At 29.5% G+C, this 23,070-nt stretch overlaps 3 protein-coding genes across 3 annotated transcripts; 2 read left to right on the forward strand and 1 right to left on the reverse strand.

Annotated features, from left to right (window-relative positions):
- Positions 1 to 4,850: 4,850 nt before the first annotated feature.
- Positions 4,851 to 6,012, forward strand: LOC105113833 (probable inactive dual specificity protein phosphatase-like At4g18593). Its single transcript, XM_011010167.1, has 3 exons — positions 4,851 to 4,961; positions 5,305 to 5,598; positions 5,693 to 6,012. Exons 2-3 carry the CDS (start codon positions 5,331 to 5,333, stop codon positions 5,845 to 5,847), a joined length of 423 nt encoding a protein of 140 aa, XP_011008469.1. The 5' UTR covers positions 4,851 to 4,961; positions 5,305 to 5,330; the 3' UTR covers positions 5,848 to 6,012.
- An 88-nt stretch (positions 6,013 to 6,100) lies between these two features.
- Positions 6,101 to 7,506, reverse strand: LOC105113832 (uncharacterized). Its single transcript, XM_011010166.1, has one exon. The coding sequence runs from the start codon at positions 7,306 to 7,308 to the stop codon at positions 6,898 to 6,900; it is 411 nt and encodes a 136-aa protein (XP_011008468.1). The 5' UTR covers positions 7,309 to 7,506; the 3' UTR covers positions 6,101 to 6,897.
- Positions 7,507 to 16,456: 8,950 nt separating this feature from the next.
- Positions 16,457 to 17,803, forward strand: LOC105113834 (heavy metal-associated isoprenylated plant protein 26-like). Its single transcript, XM_011010168.1, has 3 exons — positions 16,457 to 16,558; positions 17,079 to 17,154; positions 17,268 to 17,803. The coding sequence occupies exons 1-3, from the start codon at positions 16,553 to 16,555 to the stop codon at positions 17,624 to 17,626; spliced, it is 441 nt and encodes a 146-aa protein (XP_011008470.1). The 5' UTR covers positions 16,457 to 16,552; the 3' UTR covers positions 17,627 to 17,803.
- The last annotated feature ends 5,267 nt before the right edge of the window (positions 17,804 to 23,070 follow it).

The following is a 23,070-nucleotide window of genomic DNA, read 5'->3' on the forward strand; positions in this document are numbered from 1 at the left end:
ATTTTAGTTTCCACTAGTCAGTTTACCTGTATTTTACCATGGGTCCTCTCAAAAGTTTTTATATATATATAAAAAATATAGATGTTATTAACATGTTTTTGTCCTTAAGATAACTTGATGCGCACATTTAATAAAATTGATCGAGAATTATGTGTTAATAAATATTAAAAATTTGTTAATTTTAATATAAGATTAATTCAAAAAAAGTATTAGATAAATATAGATAAAGATCTTTAATCTTGTTTTTTGAGCAATTCTTCAAGTTTTTTATCTAATTGTATGTCAAAATATTTTTTAGCTTTCAAAAGAAGAGCACTAATTTAAATTTCAACAAAACAAAATAACCTTATAGTATACATCCTCATTTTCTTATCATCATTTTTTTTAATATAGCATTTTGAGATACGGAGGAAATTAACAATTTTTTTTTAAAAAAAAAACTTTTAAAGGAATGAAATAAGAATAAAAAGGCATCTCTTTAATTAACCCTTTTGCTTTATCAGAATAATTATTTTTAAACAACAACTTATCAGAACCTAAAACCAAGTGTAAGTATAAATAAAATACTAAAGTTTTGATATTTTTTTATGCAAATATAAAAGAATAACATCCTTTTCATGTGTTGTAACGAAAAAACTTTTTGAAATCTATTTTTTAACTAATCATATGAATATAAAAAATACATTAGCATGCAATACAATGAATAAAATTATGAAACTAAATTGTATATTTGTTTTGTTGAAACCTACCTTTGTGATTCATGTAATTCTTTTTATAAAATCTTTTTCTATAAGAAGCGTAGCTCATTGAATAAAATGAAATATAATTTTGAAAAAAAAATATCATAATAATTGATTTTGATTAAACTTTAAGAAAAAAAGTTAAAAAAATAATCAATAAGGGATGTACAAAAACAATGCTTGCTAGTATAATTGACTATTCAAGTACGATACTATAAAAACGGATTTTAAAGGACACGACTGAAAACAGATTAAATTTTCTTTTAAAAAATAACAATGTATAAAAGACCGGTTGAAAAAAATTTAAAATTTCTTTAAAAAAATGAAACATTAAACCGATGACTCGTCGTCTCTCTCCAACCTTTAAAAAAAAAAAATTAAACAACACATCATCTGTGCATGGTAATCGATGGTGCATCTTTCCCAGTTATATCTCATGTGTTGAATGATTTTTTCACTCATCTAAATTTACACATAATTAATTAATGTGTTGTTGGCTTTTATTCAACCGTAGCGAGCGCAGACAACCTCCTCATTTGAGAACCTTTGGATCCTAGTTCGATGGATGTTTCATGTGGGCTGATAAATATAAAAATTGCAATTTAGATATGGTCTCCCAATTTTTTAGTTAATTATCATAATGTTACAAGGTGCATAATATTCTTATACTCAAGCCAATAACATTTTAAAATTATAATTACAATTCAAAAAAATATATATGAATAGTTCAATATTTTCATATTAAGCCCGCAACATTTTAAAATTACATTTAGAACTTAATTTTTTTTGCTAAGATGCTCAATATCTTAGTACTTAAGCCCATTTCATTTGTAATAGGAATCTTCCCTACCTTTTTCTCCACACAATCGGTGATGTCAATGAGAATGCACAAGTTGGCTTTATCATATTAATACCCTGCTAATTATGGATAAAAAATTTAAATATTTATACTTTATTTATTAGATTTCAGATATCAACATGAATATTATCATTATCTAAGTACTATATATATATATATATATGTATGCATATGTATATGTATGTATGTATGTATGTATGTATGTATGTATGTATGTATGTATGTATGTATGTATGTATGTATGTATGTATGTATGTATGTATGTATGTATGTATGTATGTATGTATGTATGTATGTATGTATGTATGTATGTATGTATGTATGTATGTATGTATGTATGTATGTATGTATGTATGATACAAATGTATAAATATTAGGTTGAGCTTGATACTATCTTGTTGTAACCCAATTTTTGTACATGTTTGAAAAATTTAGAAAAATATATCTTTTCAATAATTTTAAATCAATTCTTTATTTTTATTTAATTTGTCTGTCAAAAAAATCTTGAAAATTATAAAAAAATAAAACAAATACAAAAACAATTAAAAATACATATCTTGGGTTGAAAATTGACCAATACTTGAGTATCACATGCAAAAATTAAGTTTTGGAATTTTTAGGCCATAATTGAGGGCTTAATTGAAGAAGAAATTGATAGAGGACTTAATTTGATTTAATTTGGATGAGATTGAAAGAAATTCTAAATTCAAAGATGATTTTGAAATAAAGAGCCAAGGTAAAAAAAATCAATTAATAGCTTAATTGATGAAGAAAATTGAAGTTGAGAGTTATTTTGGCTTGAAAATAAAGAATTAAATTACCCATAACTGAAATGAATAAAGTAGAGAATTGAGAGGACATATTCTAAGTTCATTGTTTGTTTTTACCAACCTCCCTTTTCAGAGATGAGTGTTATTTTCAACATGTCATTTTGTTTTTATAAAAAACCAATGTAAAAATCTTGCAAAAGATAATTCTTTTTTATAAAGGACAACCAATTTTTTTTTTTGTTAAATATTCAAAATGACAAGTCTTCTTTTAAAAAGGAACAATGTCAAGATTCAATTTTTTTTAACTAATAGCCAAATCAACAAGTATCCTATTTTTAAGGATTGAAATCAAATTTTTCACAAAAAAATTATAAATTAAATTGCAAATAAACTAAAAATATTAGGATAATTGATGACAATAAAAAAGATAAATTTATAAAAAAAAACATATAATAAAATTAACTTTTCATAAGAAAAGCTACTTTAAGAGTGATGTTATTCTTTTTTAAAATATAAATAACCCCTTATCTAAATCTCTAAACTTGTGTAAATTCTAGAATCCTTAATTTTCTTTAATTATTAGACACAATATATATAATATATATTTTTTCCCTCGCTCTCAAGGGAGTCTTAACTGCGATGTCTACTGAAGTACGACATGCCTTTTTCATTAGTTATTAAAAAATGTAATTATATAAAATAAATACTTAGCAATTTTTCTCGGTTTGGATTAATATCCATTAAGTTTTGATAAAATTATAACCCCTATACACAATTCATGCAAGCACACCACCTCCCTTAATCTCCCTTACCTCAACCATTACCCATATCAGCCACCATATCTCCGACGCCAAAATCTCCTTGTTCATTTCTCTCTCTCTTTCTTTATGTTGTAAGTGGGTTTTTGTCTCTATTTTTTAAATTTCATGATTTAACTTAATATTTGCATGGATATTGACGAGGTTATTCTATAAGAAAAAATAAATAAATTAGGTTCCTCTTACTGTTTTTTGATGCATATGGCCATTAGCCATATAGGCTTTGATTTCTTCTTAATGATTGGATTCAATCTTGCAGAATTTCGCTTCTAGATACTGTTTGTTTGTTGAATGGTATGCTTTGATCCATGAGATGGGTGAGACTTCATAATTCATGTAAGTGGCCCACTTGGCCACCACCTAGATGGTTTGAATGGTATGCTTTGATCCGTGAGATGGGTGAGACTTCATAATTCATGTAAGTGGCAAAACTATATTTAGATATTATTTAATATTGTGGTAGTAGTTATTTTTTATATTTTAGGGTATTCTTGACCGAATAAAATTATAGACTTTTATGATTTTAGTTGTATTTTTTATATTTTAGGGTATTCTTGGCCGAATAAAATTAAAGACCTTCCAAAATAACTTTTTTTATTTGTATCAATTCATCAAATTGTAAAGGTTGTCTTAGTGTTGCATCATCGTTTACTCTTGGTGCTTTGATGTCAATAGTTTAGTCTTGGTTTCAAGAGTCTTTTGCATAAACTATGAATGCTTTTTTTTTTTAAAAAAAAAGAAGATAAGAACTAATATATCCAAATATTGAAACTTAAAAGGCAGGTTTTTTTTTTTTTAAAAAAAAGAAGATAAGAACTAATATATTCAAATATTGAAACTTAGAAGGCAGGATGCTTATTAAATGTCCATTTTTTGCACAAGGAACATTTAAATCGATGGCATGTTCACATCACATTAATCTTGAATTTTTCAGTTTAAAACCATAGAAAAGCCGTGATTTTAATGAGATTTTACGTGTTTTAATAACTAATTAGGTTTAGGTGAAGTTAAAATTAGTAATATAAAGTTTTTTATTATGATTTAGTTATGGAATTTGATTAGGATATTGTTTTTAATATGAAATTCTTAGTTATCCAACACAATAAGGAGGCATTCCGAAACATCGTCAACCTAACTCCTCTAGTCTTAATCGGTTGATACCATTTCTATACACTTGGGCCTTCTAAACAACATATCTACAGCCCTGGTCTTTGTTTTAATTGGGCCACTGATGTTTCAGCTCATAATATATAATCTCACACTCCACCAGCTCACTCCACCGCTCACTAGGAGTAAAACTTCTTTACCGACAAATTTTATGGTACTAAAATTATTAGTAGTAATTTTCTTGGTTCTTTTCTTGAATTTATTTTTAAAAATAAATAAATACAAATATGAAAGAAATTTTATTAATTTTAATGGGATATTGATTTTATTTTCTCTCTTTTTCTTGTATCTGTCTTCTTTTTTTAAAATAAATCTCATAAAATAACTAAAAGTGTACACAAATTACAAGCGCCATAAAATTTTCCCTACCCTACCTCTATTATTTTATTAATTCTTCTTATTTTAGCCTTTTTTTGTGACTTGTCGTTTATAATGGAACTCTGTCCGTAGGCTAATTTTTCTTTCTAATAAAAAAAATAATAGTGCGCAGAGATCTCGCAGTCTATAGTAAACGACATGTAGTTAGCTTTAAATTATTTAATCCATTCATGTTCGGATCCTAAACCACAAACCAAATAACAGGGTTGGATTTGTTCGGTCTTGCAAGGTAATTAATCAATCTCTCTGCTCTTTTGCGTTGTTGCTTAAACCCTAGACTATACACAGAATTTAATCATGGGTATTATAATTATGAATATAGGGGTTTTGATTTTTAAAGCATGGAGAATTTTGTGCCCCTTGTGGTAGAGAGTTTGGGAGTGAGACTGAGAGTTAGTATCATGGGAGGTTATAATTCACCTTAGAAGAAAATTATGCTCTTTAAGTTTCAATTGATGAATCTCTCTGTAATGGCATCTTCTTCATCTGTTCATGTTTATGCTACTGGGGAGATGATAAATACTAACTCTATATAGTTGTGTTAATCTTCTTCTCTTGTTCGTTGTTGGCAGTCGTGAGTGGTTAAGAGCATCCAATTATGGCGACAGTGAGTTCGGAATCTCTCCCAGAAACTCAGCCATCTGCCAATTCCACTGATTCTGATACTGCCCCTAAACCTCAAGTCATTTACCGCTGTAAAAGATGTAGAAGAATTGTTGCATCGGAGGAGAATATTGTCCCCCATGAGCGGGGAAAGGGAGAGCAATGCTTTAAATGGAACAAGAAAAGTGTTGACTCCAGCAAAAATCAAGAGCCACCCGAATGCTCTTCTATATTTGTAGAGCCCATGAAGTGGATGCTAACAGGCAAGTATACACTACAAATATCTGTCCTTTTTCTATTTCGCATCAATGTGCATGTGCCTTTTAAAAATGCTAACTCGGATCTTGAAATTGCCAGTACAAGAAGGTTTTGTGGGGGAGAAACTTCAGTGCATGGGCTGCAAAGCGCGCTTGGGTTCCTTCAATTGGGCAGGCATGCAATGCAACTGTGGAACTTGGATCAATCCTGCGTTTCTGCTTCACAAAAATAAATTAGATGAATGCCATATATGAGCAAGAGCTGTTATGGTTAAACGAGTAAGTTCTAGCAACCATCAAAGGCAGAGGTTGCACTTACGCTGTGCTTGGATGCCGAGAGAGACTTGCTTTATTAAATGCTTGCTACTTGTAGAAATGTACTAGAAATGGTGGTTCTAAATTTTAAATCTAGTATTTTCTGTGGATGCACTTTCGGCATAAATGCTGTTCACATGAAAAACTGAAGCAAGTGTTAGCCTGCATCCCTTCTTGGATGGTGATCCTTTTTCTCCGACTAGATTACATAAGATTTAACAAATAAGAGAAGAGAAACTAGAGTAAACAAAGATGAAATTAGTTGATCGGAAGGCAGTTGCAGGGTTATGAGCTAGCCTAACTGATTTTAATAGTTAGTAATTCGATTCTTTTTGGTCAACATTATTAGCTATTCCCTTGCTGTTTAAGTTTCTGGGCAAGATGTGGAGAGGGGTTTGAGTAAACACTGCATGATGTTCTACTTGGCTTGGGGCAATAACTTTGCTTGAAATGGCTTTTATGCATGATCTTTACAGTCATTAAATCTTCGCTATCTCAAGTTGCTAGCATACTTCTCTAATTTAGCTTGACATGTCCATTAGAGTGTGGTTTGAGTCATTCGGGTATAAACTCTGTAAACTGGACTTCAAATTTCGAAGTGCCGTCTACTGGTTGGCCAGCAAATCCAGTTGTAATCAATCTTCTTGATCAATATTCGACCAAAATTTTTTCAATCAGGTCCTTGCTTTCTTTCTTTTATTTAATGTTTATAATGTAACAAGTCACTATAACTGTAATCTTTATTATATTGAAAATTACACAATTAAGCATAGGAATGTAACGGGCATTTATATTATATTGCAATTTTGGTAATATTATTATTGTTATTATCAAATCCTTGATGAGCAAATTAATGCTAGATGGAGAAAGGAAACATGACAAGGCAACATGACAATGCAAAGCTACTACTGCATTTAAAATTTAAAGCATGTAGAAATATTGCGCGCGGCTAGATTGCCTGGTCTTGATCGGCAGAACTCTTGATGTAAATCACTGACCAGCACCAAATGCCTCAACTGGGAAAGTTTTGGTGATACCAGCGAGGCTCTTGAAGTGAATTTTTCCTGTTGGTGGGTCGTCAACGATAATCTGGCTAACTGGAGGCCAGAGCATGAGCTCCTTAGCTTTCACTCCTTTGAGTTTCTTGATGTTCTTTGTGCTGACATAACCAGTTATTTCAGTGTCGTAGCTTACGAGCTTGCTGATCATCTTGAAGTTGTGCTCGACCTTCTTCTTCTGCAGAATCCACATGTATCCAGTGCCCTTAACAAAACCAACTTCAACAACATCTGCAAGAGGGAGAAGTCCTAGAGGAAGTCCGAATTCCTCAAGAAGGGAAGCTGTCATTTTGAGCCCCTCTTCATGACCCGTTTTCACTATTGCTCCTTCCTTCTCGGCCATGGCTGCTGAATTTCCTAGCTTCACTGGTTATAACTAAGAGCTCACTCTGAGGCTAATTTTGATTTATAAGACTTAGTTTTAGGTGATCTGTTTTTATACACACACAGACACACATGCGCGCGCGCACACCAAATTATGACATCAATTGGACAAACTCAATGGAGAAAACAAAGAAACTACCCTTGTATTAACCACCAAAACTGGATCATTTCAAATGGATGTTCTCTGTGTCTTGTTTAAATGCTTCAACTGCAGCTATTTTAACATGTTTTATTTGGCGATATTGATCTGGACACCGGAAAAACAAAAATCATTTTCATATGCAATATCTATAACATCGCCAGCTTCTCTCTACAATAAAAGGTGTTTCCATGGCTTTTCGCTGCACTTCTAAACGTTAAACCATTTTCAAGAACAGGTTCCAAAAACCACTTGTGCAGCACGTACCTCCTCTCCTCTATTTTCTTCTTGTCTCTGAATGGGTATAGGTCCATGTTAAACAATGTCATCCTACTCTAGCAATGACAAATGATTTTTTAATTACTCTAGTATTTTTTTTCTTAATTACTCTTCTTATCGGTTCAATTACATTTCAATCTTTTTAATTAGGCTTTCAGAATAGAGCTCACAGAAGTTCACTCCTCATTCGAGAGAGTAAGCCCTCAAATTTATTGTCTATTGGGAGCTTGGGAAACAGAAACTAAAGTTGTCTGTCAAGCATTAAAATGGCATTCTTTGCAATACAAATACTTATAGGATTACTTATTGATTGAAATAAACTAAAATATTTCAGATTATAAAGAATACAAAAAACGCAACAACAAAAATCAAATGTTTATGTGTAAAATATTTTACTTTCTCAATGTATATTCAAGTTAATTAAATTATTAATTGTTCTTGATGTTTTAAATAAATATTACAAATTATATGACATCATTTAAAAGTTTTATAAAAAGGGCTTTAATTGAAAACAATAAAGATCCAAATGATGCACAAGCAACTCTTGTGCTGCCATATTTTATTTTATTTTAACAATTTATCAATATGTGTTGGTCTACAATTAAATAATTAACTTGTTTTTACCTTTTACTTGATCTTATGTATTATTGAAAAATATGTAATATACATTTTAAATCAAGACTTAAAAATGAGCTTTTGATTGATTAAATAAATAAATAATTAATAAACATGTTGTAAACAATTAATTTGCAATTTTGCTTCAAATATTTTGGTTAAAAACTCTTCTCTTAGTTTCTTTGTTTTTGTTTCAAGGATTTCTTAATTTTTTGTTTTATTTTTTTTTATGAGAACGGAAAAAATCCATTTCGTATTGTTAATTGTTAACTAATACTTATATGTCTCTTATAAATATGATAAGTGCACAGATACTATACCATCGGATAATTATATTCTAATAAGCGACTGTTTGGTATTGTTATATTTTTAAACGCAATAAATTTCAGTAATAAAAAATATAATGTTTGGTTAATATATGTTTTGCTTTGGAATTTAACTAATTGTCACTTTAGAAAGAAACCTTTTTTCTTTTGAAATAAAACAAAATAATCCTTATTTTTAATTAAAAGCACAACTACTTACTATATAATCTATTTCTCAATTAAATAATTTTTTTCATTAATTTATTTATAAATTACACATATTATTACAACAAAACCTAAAAGATGTGATGATTTCATTGTTCATCACCACCTCACAAAATATTATTAACTTCTACTTTGTTTTCCTTTTTTTATCTTTTTTTTTTTACTTATGTGATCGAACTTTTTAAAAAAAAAAATCATTTTTACATATTGTATTGATTGAAGATTGAGATTAATATATTTATTTTATAAGGTTACAGAAGATTGAGATTAATATATTTATTTTATTTTATTTTATAAGGTAAACAAATTTCACATTGGATTGATAATCAATTTTATAATAATAATAATAATAATAATAATAAAGAGAACAAAATTGACAATAAGGCAAAAATATAACATGGGATGGTAAGACCCAACTTAAGTAATACCAGTTGGAAAACCAGTTATGCTTTCAATAAGAACTAACTTAAAAATAAATGGGAAGGTACAAAAAAGGATTGAAGGATTTGGAAAAAATTGACATTCAAAACTAGTGTAAGATGGAATAGTAAACTAGAAACTATTAGTACTAGTGATGGGTAGTGAAAGAAAAACACTTAGGTTAGTTATTAATAACTTATTTATTTGAATTCATCTTTGTTTTATCTTGGTTCTTAGAGCCTCTTTAGCTTAGGTTAGTTATTAATAACTTATTTATATGAATTCATCTTTGTCTTATCTTGATTCTTAGAGCCTCTTTAGCAGTGTAGTTGCGGTTGTTTTTCAAATAACTTTTCGTGCTGAAATGCATGCCAATAATGTTTGTTCATTTTTAAAAAATTATTTTTGACATCAGCATATCAAAACGATACATAATATACAAAACATATTAAATTTTAGCAAAAAAAATTGATTTTTTTGGGAATGCGGTTTGGACCGCGTTCACAAACGGTGCCTTAAACTATTTAGCATGTTCCATGTGGTTTCTACATTTGATGTTTTCTATTTCTCTTATATAGAAAATCAAAGAGTCCACGATGTTGAGACATACTGACATCAAACCACCCATTTGCATTAAATTTGATAGAATATTTAGTAATGTTGTAGTAATTGGACATTATGCTTGCACTTTATTTTCTAGAACGTTATTTGATTATGATGTTGTGAATCAAGGCACTGAAGATGTTAATGGAGATCGGGAAGAAAATTTGAAGGAAAGGAAGTGATAATTCATAGAAGGATATTATTCTTAACTATACAGATTATGTCTGTAACTTGGTTGGTAGATTTATTATGGGAAACAATAATACTATAAATAGCATTAAAAAGAAAAAAAAAAGTAAGAGAACAAATTATAGTGAGCAAAGTAGAAAGAAAAGTAAATAACCTTTTGGATTTAGAGCTCAATTGCTTTCATGTTGTGGTCAACTATTTGATCGTGTTTCAACTAGGAATGAAAGTATAAATAAAATAGGGTGTAACACTAATGAGTGATGGCAAAGGTGCATTCCATACTTAGAATTATTTTTGGTAATGATTTATATTGTTTTGTTACTAAGTATTCGTCTATGAAAAATAAAAAAAAAGATATAAGTGTTAATTGAAAATATTGATAGGAAGTATCAATGGCTTTAAAACATATACTAGCAAAGTCCAAAGCACTAGATCGAGAGGTTTATATTGTTTTAATGATTATAGTTATTGTTGTGTCCTAAACAATTATCTCATGGTTTATCTTTTTTTTTTTTACTTTAACTTACCTTAATAGCAAGATGTTATAAAAGTTTTGTTGTGGTGTCTAATGATGTACATGTTTGGATTAACAGGACAACGACAAATCAATTTACATGATATACCTGCATATCCGTACAAATCACAAGTGCATATTGTAGTGGTATCAATGATATTACATATCTATATAAGGAGGAAGTCGCAATAAGATGTTGCATTTATAGAATATAATCACAATCCAAATTTTATTTTTAATGGTTTTTTAGTCGATATTGTTCTACTTTCTCAAAACCAAGGCAACCAAAAGCCTTCTCAAATGAATTAAGTCTGTGATGAGATAACAAATAATTTAATGGGATGATTAAAGAATAACAATAATGTAACATTTTTATTTTTTTTATGTATAACAAAAAGAACACACATGAATGATACTTACAAATTGAAAATTCATACATGTCTTTCTTGGTAATTTTATTACTAAAATCACTTACAAAAACTACTTAACTAAATACATATAAATTGTTTTTTGGACAACAATAATTTCAACCATATTTTTAACTAGACATATATTTTATTATATCGATCACAATAATTTTGATTTTATAAAATCTATTTTATACGAATCACAATCATATAACCCACCACTTTCTCAATCACTCCCTTGATATATTAGATAAGATGTTATTTAAAGTTTGTTTCTTAAATATATTATACTAAATTTAAAGTTTAAATTTCAAATAAATTGCTAACAAATGATAGGATTTATGTATTCTTTGTTAAGACTGAAAGGTCTATTTGAGATTGTGATAGCAGTTGTGGTTCAAAGTGTTTTTCATTTATAAATGCATCAAAATAATTTTTTTATTTTTTAAAAATTATTTTTGAGATTATTACATTAAAACAATCTAAAAACATAAAAAAAATTAATAAAAAAAATTAAATTAAAAAAAAAACATGATTTCAACCGTGTTCCCTAACACGACATCATCAACTTAAAACACGGCATCGTAAACTTCAAACCTTCATGTCGATAATAGGATTGGCCACAGTTTTAATTGTCAATAAATTGCTAACAATTTCAAATCATTTGAAATTCTCTTAATTACATCCGTTAATAAACTTTTAAAATTGTTGGAAAATAAAATTTAGTCTCGATTTTTTCCAAAAACATTTTCTATCGTCAAATTAAAATAAATGACATAATATTATTGCCACTAGAACTTTAATCAATGCTTTTACGGACCGTTGTAAAAAAAAAAAAAAAAACATCTAAAGTCTTTTTTAAATAATTTTCCACTTACTTATCATTTCGAATATAATATTTTAGAGTGGAACTTTGTTTCTCTCCACCAAAACCTCGATGACGTTAATTGCATTACGCCACATTATAGCATATCCATAGACGTGGGACTATGAAAATTGAATATCTATACGCCGTGCTTATTTATGGCCAAGTTGCTTCGGATAATTATATTTTTAATTTTCTTCTTCTTTTCCTTATATGTAGTTAAATTTTTAATCTTAAATATAAACATGCATGAAGCGCCAAATAAAGAACTATGAAAAAAGTTTCTGATGTCAAAGTGCTAACTCACAAGATATTTTCAATTGTTGTTGGAAAAGTACTGATACCAAATCCAATTAATATATGAATATAAAATTAAATGAGATATTGAGAATTGCTCACAGTAATTATAAGAAACTAGTTATATCATTCTGCCACTGGTCAGATAAAAAAAATATGAAGAAAAAATAATGTTAAAAAATAAGCATATTAATAGAAAGTAAAAAATCAATATTCAGTGAGAAAAAATAATGTCCAATAATAAATAAATAAAAAATAATACAACCCCATGTTAAGCTGTAAAATCCATTGCACAAGCTAGTTCATTGGAAGCTTTATATATAAAAAAACTATATATATATATATATATTTATAGATCAAATATTGAATAATAAAAAAAAATCAATCATGTAAAAGGATCTGAAAGAAAAAACAATAACTAAAAGTCAAAAAAAGATGCAATTTCACTTGGTTTAATCTACTAAACCCACGTGTTAGATCATGAGATTAAAATAACCTTATAAAAAGAAAAATAAAGAAAATCAAGAAGCTTATTCTTAAAAAAAAAATTCAATATTGAGTAATGAGATCGAAAAAAAACAAGCAAAAAAAAAATGATGTGAACTTGTGCTCTAAGTCATTTGATTCAAAATACCAAACCTAGAAAAATCATGAAATACAAATCTCAATAAATCAAATGTCAAATAATGAAATTAAAAAACAAAATTAGTTACAAAAAAATTATTCAAAATAATGTCAAATAATGAAATTAAAAAACAAAATCAGTTACAAAAAAATTATTCAAAAGAAAAAAAAAATATAATTAAAAGAATGAGAACCAAATTTTAGAAAAAATAAAGGATGAATGATTTTGAATTAAAAGGTTAAATTGAAAAGAAAAATCAATTTCAAAAAAGAATTAAAGAAGAAACAACTAAGAAGAATGAGGATCAAATCTTTTTTTAAAAAAAATCTTGATTAAAGGATGAAATTGAAAATAATTGAAAGTTTACAAGAGAGGTAAGAAACAAATGGAAAAAAAAGGAAAAGAAATCAGGATCAAATTTGAAAAATCTCGAAACAAAAATCATAGATTGAAGGATATAATTACAAAAGGCCAAGGATAAAAATTAAAAAATTAAAAAAATAAAGATTAATACTTAAATATACCTAATTAAGAGGATTGTTTTGAAATTTTACATGCCAAGTGAGGATCTTAATAGAGAAAATTAAGAGAGAGAAAAGAAAGAAAAAAATAGCTCTAGTGGTAATTTGTCAATCAAAACCTAACACGCGTTAGCCGGTGAGGAAAAGGACGCAATGAGAAATTGAATGATATGATTGAAGTCAGTTTTTAACCTTTCTGTGATGGCACTGTGTTATTGAAGCGATGTGGCTTCTCTAACTTACCTGACAAAGTTTTTTATATATATTTTTTTAATTATTATGAAAAACTAATTTACCCTTCAACCAACTTTATAATAACAAAAAAAAAAGTTCTACTTTAAAATACAAAAATGCATAGAAAGAAAGCTTAACTAAAATTTGAAACAAAGGTTATTTTAGTAAATTCAATATGCTAAAAAATATGAAATCTCAAAAAAACCCTAGAAACTATTTATCTAATTTTTTGCTTTTAAGGATAGTATTTTACTATTCTAAAAAAAAATCATTGTACCTTTAATAAAAACAAAAATAACAACACCGGGAAAATATCATTTTACCCTCGAGTTTTGCTTTTTAGGTTAATTTGATGAAGAGTAAAATCATTAATTCATTATTAAAATCCGTAATAATTTATGTTTAGTGTTATAATATTTTTCTCACTTCTTGTATTTTTTGTTAATAATTCATTCAATTATTAAGTTTAATATATTTTTTTATTTGAGAAAAGGGGATCCTATGACTAAGTTATGCGCTAACTAAAACAAAGTTTTTTCTCAAACAATTTTAAAGATATAAGTTTTGCACTAACTAAAAATAAGTATTTTTTAGGATAATTTTAAAGATATAATTCCAATATTAAATACATTCAAAAATTAAAAAAATAAAAACTATACTTGATATTCTAAATTGTCAATGATGAAAACTAACATTCCTATCCACAAGACTAACCCCTTAAAATCTTATAAAATCTTAAAGTATGAATTAGTAACCAACTTTAAGGTATTGTTTAGTTGTTATTTTGAAATTGAAAAGACAGAAACAATCTGTATGCCTTTTATTTTAAAAGTATATAAATTTACTTTAAATTTATTTTTTTTTTCATTTTTTTTATTTCAGTCAAACAAGTTTTTATCACTTTTATATACATATATTCATTATGTTATGAAAACACTAACCAAATACAGCCTAAAAAATAACTGTAAGTTAAAAAATGTTGGAAAAATAATTCCAAATCTAATAAATACATGACTATAAAATATATAAAAAAAATTAAGAATGGAACACCCATGTCATAAAGGTGTTTTTTTCAGACGAAACCAAAACCCACCCATTTTAAATTCTATATATGTTATGGATGATATGAACAACTTTTATGACCACTTTTGCTTTTCTCAAACCATTTTTGGTTCTTTAGGAGTTGATCTAATTAGAGCTTAATAAAGTCTTGTGGGAAAAAGTTATCTTGATTAACTTTTGGGATCCAGCATCATTAATTAAGTTCTCCAATATGATAAATTGGGATTTCTTTTTCGAGTTCCTTAATTTTCATAGTACATATGGGGCATAATAATTATTTATTTAGGAAAATAAAACAAGAAGAAAAGGCTTATAATTAGAGCAAAGCTTGCCCTTAAATAAAATTCAAGTGATGGATTAGAGTTGACCGTTGAGCTAGTGGTAAACTTTTTATGGGATATCTGTCCCCTTCGGCTGATCATAAAATAAATGGAAGGATACATGCCTAGAAGTTGCAATGAGTGATAATTTTAACAGACAGAAGAGTTTAAATACACTTCTGGTTGGATATATACGAGTGATAATTTTCAGGTTGCTATTATTTTTTCCTATCCGCGATAACCTCATCAGTTCTTAGGATGGAAAAAGGAAATTTTCTCTCTATATAATTATCACCTGCAAAAGGAAAATGGGTCAGAGCTACCACTTTAAGACAAAACTAAAAATAAAAATAAAGCAAACCTTGCTAATGAAGCACAATTAAGTAATTGATTAGAGCTGACCTAAGACTTCAAGACACTACGGTTGGATGGTTTCAAAGAAATTGCAGTAGGTGACGGATGAGTGCTGAGTTAGTTTATGACTGCAATACTTTACTATTACGACATTAAAACTTTTGTGTCTCTCCAAATAATATTTGTCAACTGAAAAGAAAAATGGTTCTGAGACAGACTTGGCCTCGAATCGTGATCCAGAGACGGCATCGGTTTGATAACAATATCCAACGAGGTCATTTTCAAGGAACTTGCCCACCATTTGCACCATCTTCAACGCTCTTTCGTCAACCATTGTTAATTAACTTCACACATGATCAGTTAATTATTGAGCTGTTAGCTTGCTTTCCTAGATCTTAATTGGACCTATAATTAAGGTGTTAATTAACAAACTAAATCATACACTCATTCGGCCTTACCCAACTATTTGGGTAAGCCAACTTCGGTTGGTTAACGTTTAAATTGCAATATAGATAGGTAGGGTCATTGATGCGCTGGAATTCGGCCATGTTCCAGCATACTTCTTCTTTTTTATGCACGCCCATTTTATACCCTACGCGGTCGCTTTGACAAAAAGATTCATGGATTCCAAGTAAAAACTTGAATGATATATAGTTAATTGATTAATTAAACGATATGATATTCCTCATGGTAGGTTCCATAGCCAATAAGAAACTAATTTGGAATACTTCATTAACAAGATGTGTATATATGTGTAGGAACTTTGATCTGAAATTCGTGTCAAAATGAATTTTATCTATACTTAAAAGGAACCTCAAACGTGCGAAAGATATGAAAGTAATATATTCTTGAATATTTCTTGTATCTTTGTTTGGCCTTAGCAAATTGTAAATGCCATCGATGGAGCTGCATCCTGACTCCTAAGCAGCTGCTATGCACTTTCTGCCGAATCTTTGTTCAAATTTTGTCGCTTAGAAGCAACTTGAAGAAAAGAAAAAAAGAAAAGGTCTGTGGGGGACTTCGTATATTATATTCTTTCTTATCCCTCTTCTAGTTCTATGCCTTGTATTAACTCCCAAGAAGAAACGAGTAAAATGAAACGTAAGCTGCTTCCTGCGCTCTATATATAACCCACTTCTCAATTCATTCTTCATATCCTCATAAATACAGTTCAACATTTAAAAACAACCAGAGTTCCTAGCTTATAAGATTTCTATTAAGCTCCCAAGATGACTGTAAGAAGTCTTTCTCAAGCTTTCTATCTCCTTCTCTTAGCACTTGCATGAAGCGTTCATAACTTTTTTAATTTCTACATGAAAAATGTTCTATAATGTTCTTGCTATGCGTCATTAATTTGCTACCTAGCTAACGGCTGTGTTCAGGTTTTGTAGTCCAGCCATTATAAACGTGTTCTTGCATCGAATAATTATTAGTATCACACAACCATAATTAAGCTAAGCTTGCTAAGAGTACTATTTACAATTAATATTCTAGCTAGCTCATCTCTAAAATCAAAATTAAATTCTAACTAGCATACAATATCATTAAAAGGGTTAACTATAACTCGTGTGTGCGTGTATCCATCTAGTATTTAATCTAGTATAGTATTTACTTCATTAAACTATATATATTCTCGTTCTAGTTCTTGTCAATTAGAAGCTGTGTTGATTTTGTAGCCAAGAAATTATTGATGTTAATTAGCATTAGAATCATATGCATGCTTACCAAAATAAACCCTTTGTTGCAATGTTTCAGATCACAGAGATGGAAGTCTATATGGATTGTGCTGGCTGCGAGAACAAGATAAGGAAGGCTATTCAAAAACTAGATGGTACGGCGCATTATATGTTACTTTCATTTCAAATATTTCTATTTTTTTCTCGTGTTTGTGTGTGAGAGACGTACGTACTGATGGTTAAACATCATTTTCGTTTTTTATCACAGGAGTGGATGATATCGATATAGACATGTATATGCAGAAAGTAACGGTTATGGGATGGGCAGACCAGAGAAAAGTTCTTAAAGCAGTGAGGAAGACAGGAAGAAGAGCTGAGCTATGGCCATACCCATACAATCCTGAATCCTATAACTTCAACCAACAGCACTATTATCAGCAGCAGCATGAAAAAGAAATAGTTACTTACTATGCAAACAAGCCTACCCCTTCATACAACTACGACAAGCATGGCTACAATGAACAAGAGTTTGGTTACTATCAAAAGCCAGCTTATGCCACCATTGTTGATGAAGAAGCTAGTGCCATCTTCAGTGATGAAAATCCTCATGCCTGCTCCATCATGTAATGGGGTGACTTAAGCAATATCTCTGGATTTTCTTTTCATCATTTTTGTATATAAGATGTATTTTGGCCGAGTTGACTGAAATTTTATGATATAAGCAAAGGTCGTTTGTAAATATATATTTGTAATTTAAAAGGTCTTTGGGTTGGGCTTAGAGTACTGTGGCCCCTTTTGGGTTTTTTGCGCTCCAAGAGGCTTTCGAGCAGGCTCTGATTATTTTTTCCCTATTGCTTACTAACTGAAAATACGAACTTCGTCGTCTCGTTGTTGGTACATGAGAAACTCTGAAACCATTTTTCATGTGTACATTTAAAATTAGAGTAGTAATGCTATGCACAATTAAGTCATGAAAAAACCTTAAATAAAAATTTAATTTTTCATGGTTGTGTAGAATGCTATTTAAGGGGATGTTGAGAAAGTGGTTGCTTTTTAAAGTATTTTTTATTAAAAAATATATCAAGATAATTTTATTTTTATTTTTTAAAATATATCTTTAATATTAACATATCAAAAAAATTAAAAAAATAAATTTAGCCAACTTTTGTTAGATCACAATCCCAAACATGGCTAAGTCCTTATATCATTACTCATAAATCAATGTTGAGATTTTTTTTTTGTATTTGAATTTATAGTACTTGTTGAAATTCTGATAAGTTTTCTTTCAAATTTCACTCTAGTTTATTCCATTTTATCTTTCAATCTAGCTTTATATAGTAGTTATCACCATATTATTTGCATTTCTTCTTATCAATGCAATATAAATAAATTGGATAAATGGAAAATAATTGTTCTAAAAGGAAAAAAAGTGAAAAATCTCAAATCAATCTCTCTCTCACTCGTAAAAACTCAACTATTACAAACTTGTGATGCAATATTTACCTATTATGATGCGGTAAATATCTTTACACCAATTTTAAATATTTTTTAGAACCCAAATTTTATTTTATTTTTTTCATGAAGAAGATGAAGTAGTTGTTGAAGATTCAATGTATTCAAGCCTATGCTTCTTTCCTCTTCTAGTTGAGATACGAACAGTGACCAATACCAAGACTCCTATTTCCTTTTGTATATTCCTTCTTGGTTGTTATAATTCAGAATCAATTTGTATTAGTCTGTTAGAATCCATTTGTAATAATAGGGATCTATTCATAAGGTTAAAAAATGACATAGTATAATTCTCATGTAAATAAAATTATTGCTGCTGCAATAGATATAGAGAGGCAAACATTATAAGTGATAAATTAATTGAAAATAGTGAATAAAGAAAACTAAATTTATCATGCTATCAGAGCCTAGTATCCTTTAAACACTATTGAATCCCTTTTTCCAAAGCTCTTTCTTCTTCTGTCTTTTAAAACCTTTTGTCCTTCTTAATCTCCTTCCACCCTTCTTGATACCATATTTTTGATACCTTCCTCTATTTTGTAGTCTTTCTCTCATTCTTGAATCTTGAATCATGATGAATAACAAAACAAAAGCCATACCTATTATTCACGTTCAAACCAAAAACTCTGGATTCACAACCAATGTTATTTCTAAAGTTAACTATGATGTATGGTCCTAGATTATAGAGATGCAAATTACAGGACGAGAGAAGCTTGAATATATTATGGGCAAAACACAACCCCCTGAAAATATTGATACCTCTTATGCAAAATGGTATGCTGAAAATCAAAAGGTCAAAGGATGGTTGTTAACTTTTATGTCACCAAATATTATGAAACAATGCATCCAACTACGCATAACATGTGAAATCTAGAATGCTTTATCCAAAGCTTTTTACAATAGAGCAGATGAATTACAACTTTTCTTACTAAATCAGAAAGCCTTCTCTTTGAAATACATGGGCCACCCCTTATTAATATACTATGGTGATCTTGTGGAAATCTTTCAAGAACTTGATCATCGTGATAGAATTATAATGAAAGATCGTAATGATGTCATTACCTATAGAAAATATGTTGAAAGGTTAAGGGTACATATTTTTTTTAATAGATTGGATGCTGAATTTGAACAAATTCAAGGATAGATTCTTAGAAAATATCCAATATTAGATCTTGAAAAGGCTTTATACACACGTATGTCATGATGCTGTTCGTAGAATCATTCTAAACAATAAAGTTGATCATGTTGAATCATTTGCGATGATAGCATGATGAGCTAAGCCTAGAACATACTAATCAACTAGTACATATCCTATCATTCGGACATCAAGACCTCATAATAATAGCTACGAAATGGGAAGGCCAAATTAGAATACATTTACACTCATTGTGGTGAAATTAGACACACAAAGCTAAAATGTTATAAACTAATTGGATATCCAGAATGGTGGGATCATGCCATAGCACTATGCAAACGAAACCAAAAATCAAACACTCATGCCTTAGCTGCTGTAGCAAAACACACCACCACATACACACCTCAAGATGACTTAGCTTTAGTCACAGCATCTAGCGTAGTAGCAGACCTTACATCCACCATCACACCTAAGGACAATTCAACATTAATCACAAAATCTGGTAAAGTCTTTCACACTTCCACTACTAGGAATAGTAATGAATGGATAATTGATTCTGGAGCTACTAATTATATGACCTTTGACAATCTATGCCTTCAATCCTTGAAACCTTCTGAACAATATATTATATCCACAGCAAATGGTACACCTTCTCATGTTATTGGAGAAGGTTCTATCATCCTTACTAAATAAAATGCACTTTTAAGTACTAATCATTGTCTTAACTCTTAATCACAATTTACTGTCAATGGCTCAAATAATCTCTACTCTATTAAGCCTTGATTCTGTATTGGTTGTCTTAACTCTTAATCATAATTTACTGTTAATGGCTCAAATAATCTATACTTTGTAATGTATTGTGATTTTTTGGCCTAACCTTTGTGTTTTTAAAGACATTTAAACTCATAAGACAATTGGCTATGGTACTGGATGAGGGAAACTCTATTATCTAGATTTAATGCCAACAAGCTCTCATCAGTTGGCTCAAGCATTCTTCGCGAATAAATTTGCAAACTCTGAGGTTTGATTGTGGCATAAACGTCTAGGTCACTCATCATTTGGATATTTAAAGAATTTTTTTCCAAAACTCTTTACTAAACTGTCTACCTCAAAATTTAAATGTGATGTATGTGAATTGGCTAAAAGCCATCAGGTTCCATTTCAAATAAGTATGAATAAAAGTCTAGCACCTTTTATGGTCATCCAGTTGAATGTTTGGGATCCAGCAAATACCTTATCTTTTAGTGATAAATGGTGGTTTATTTTCTTTATTAATGATCACACCCGTGTGACTTAGATTTGCTAAATGAAATCCAAGAGCAAAGTTAGTTCATTATTCAAACAATTTCACAAAATGATAGCCACACAATATCACTCTACAATACAGGTTCTATGTAGTGACAATGGTAGAGAATTTATTAATCAAGAATTGAAACAATATCTAGTTAGCCATGGGATTGCTTATTAAATTACCTGCCTTTACACCTTTTAGCAATATAAAGTTGTAAAGCGTAAAAACCACCACCTACTTGAAATTGTTTGGGCTTCCTTGTTTGAAGCTCATATACCAACTAGATACTAGGGTGAAGACATTACAGCAACAACATATCTCATCAGTCGATTACCATTAAGTACCTTACATTTTCAAACTTCATTAAATGTTCTTTATGAAGCCATAAAGTCACCTACTATGTCGAATTTACCACCAAAAGTCTTTAGATGTACAACATTTATTCATCTTCACAAACCATTAAGGAACAAGTTGGAACCTCGAGCCTCCTTAAATGTATATTTGTTGGTTATGCTCAACATCAAAAAGGTTACTATTATCACAAACTATACGTCACTCTTGATATCATATTTCATAAAGAAAAAATGTATTACTTTGCTCCTGAAATCTTAAGTCAAGAGGACAACCAAAGCAACTCACAGGCTTCCAAAGACAACTTGCATCACTTGGATATTACAAGTGAAAAGTATTACAATGATACACATGCACATGCTTCACGAGATACAAACAGTCAAGAGGTAATATAACTGGAACCACAACAAACTACTTACAATAATGAAGATCAGACAAAAGTAAGGCAACTAGAACCTCAGTCATCAGCTTCCCCCATTTATAATGTACCAATGGATCAATTGCTTTTCAAGTTCGAATCCATGTCTAAACCTTAGGTAAGTTCTAAAGCTCAACTTAAAATTCTACCCTATAGAACTACAAGAGGAAAACCCAGAATTGACTATGAATCACTTCTTTATGAACCACTTCTCACTTCTAAATCTTATTATCCTATAAGTAATTTCATGTCCTACCATGGACTGTTAAAGGAAGATAAAGCTTTTGTGGATCAATTATCTGATATATCTATTCTTAATAGTGTGTAGGAAGCTCTGAAAGATTTTAAGTGGAAAAAATCTATGAATGAAAAGAAATCCCTCTAAAAGAATTCAACATGGAAAATGGTTGACTTACCTATAGAAAAGGTACCGGTTGGATGCAAGTAGGTGTTTACCATTAAACACAAAATGGATGGTACCATTAAAAGATTTAAAGTAAGGCCGGTTGTCAAAGGATATACTTAAACTTATAGGATTGATTATATGAAGACTTTTGCAACAGTGGCTAAGATCAATGCTGTACAAATCCTAATATCTCTAGCTATGAATCCTGACTGACCCCTATACCAATTTAATGTAAAAAAATACATTCTTGCATGGGGACTTATAAGAAAAGGTATATATGAAATTACCTTCTAGATGTATTATGCAAACCTAAAGAAGCACACATGTATACAGATTAAGGAAATCTCTATACGATTGAAGCAATCCCCAAGAGCATGGTTTAGAAGGTTCACCATATTTATGAAATCTATTGGATACAAGCAAAGTAACTCAGATCATACCATTTTTCTTAAAAACTAATAAGAAAGCAATCATAGCTCTCATTACATTGATGATATGATAATAATTAGAAATAATCTTGAAGAGAAGAAAGCATTGTAGAATCACCTTGCCCAAGAATTTTGAGATGAAATCTCTTGGCCATTTAAAATACTTCATTGGCATTGAAGTATCAAGATCGAAAGAAGGAATATTTCTATCTTAATAAAAATATGCCTTGGATTTATTGAAAGAAACAAGTATGACAACATATAGCCTAACTAGTACTCTTATAGAAGAAAATCTACTGAGTATACATCCACAACAAACCCATACTAATAAAAAGCGATATCTAAGACTAGTAGGGAGGTTAATGTATCTTGCACATATCAAACCTAACTTGGCTTACGTCTTAAATATGATCAGTCAGTTCATGCACTCACTAAGCGAAGAACATATGAAAGTTTTTACTCATATCTTGCGGTACTTGAAATCATCTCCAGGAAAATGAATTTTGTTTTAAAAGGGAGAAAACTTAAAAATT

The sequence above is a fragment of the Populus euphratica genome, unplaced genomic scaffold, assembly GCF_000495115.2.
Source record: "Populus euphratica unplaced genomic scaffold, PopEup_1.0 scaffold463.1, whole genome shotgun sequence".
NCBI classification, from domain to species: domain Eukaryota; kingdom Viridiplantae; phylum Streptophyta; class Magnoliopsida; order Malpighiales; family Salicaceae; genus Populus; species Populus euphratica.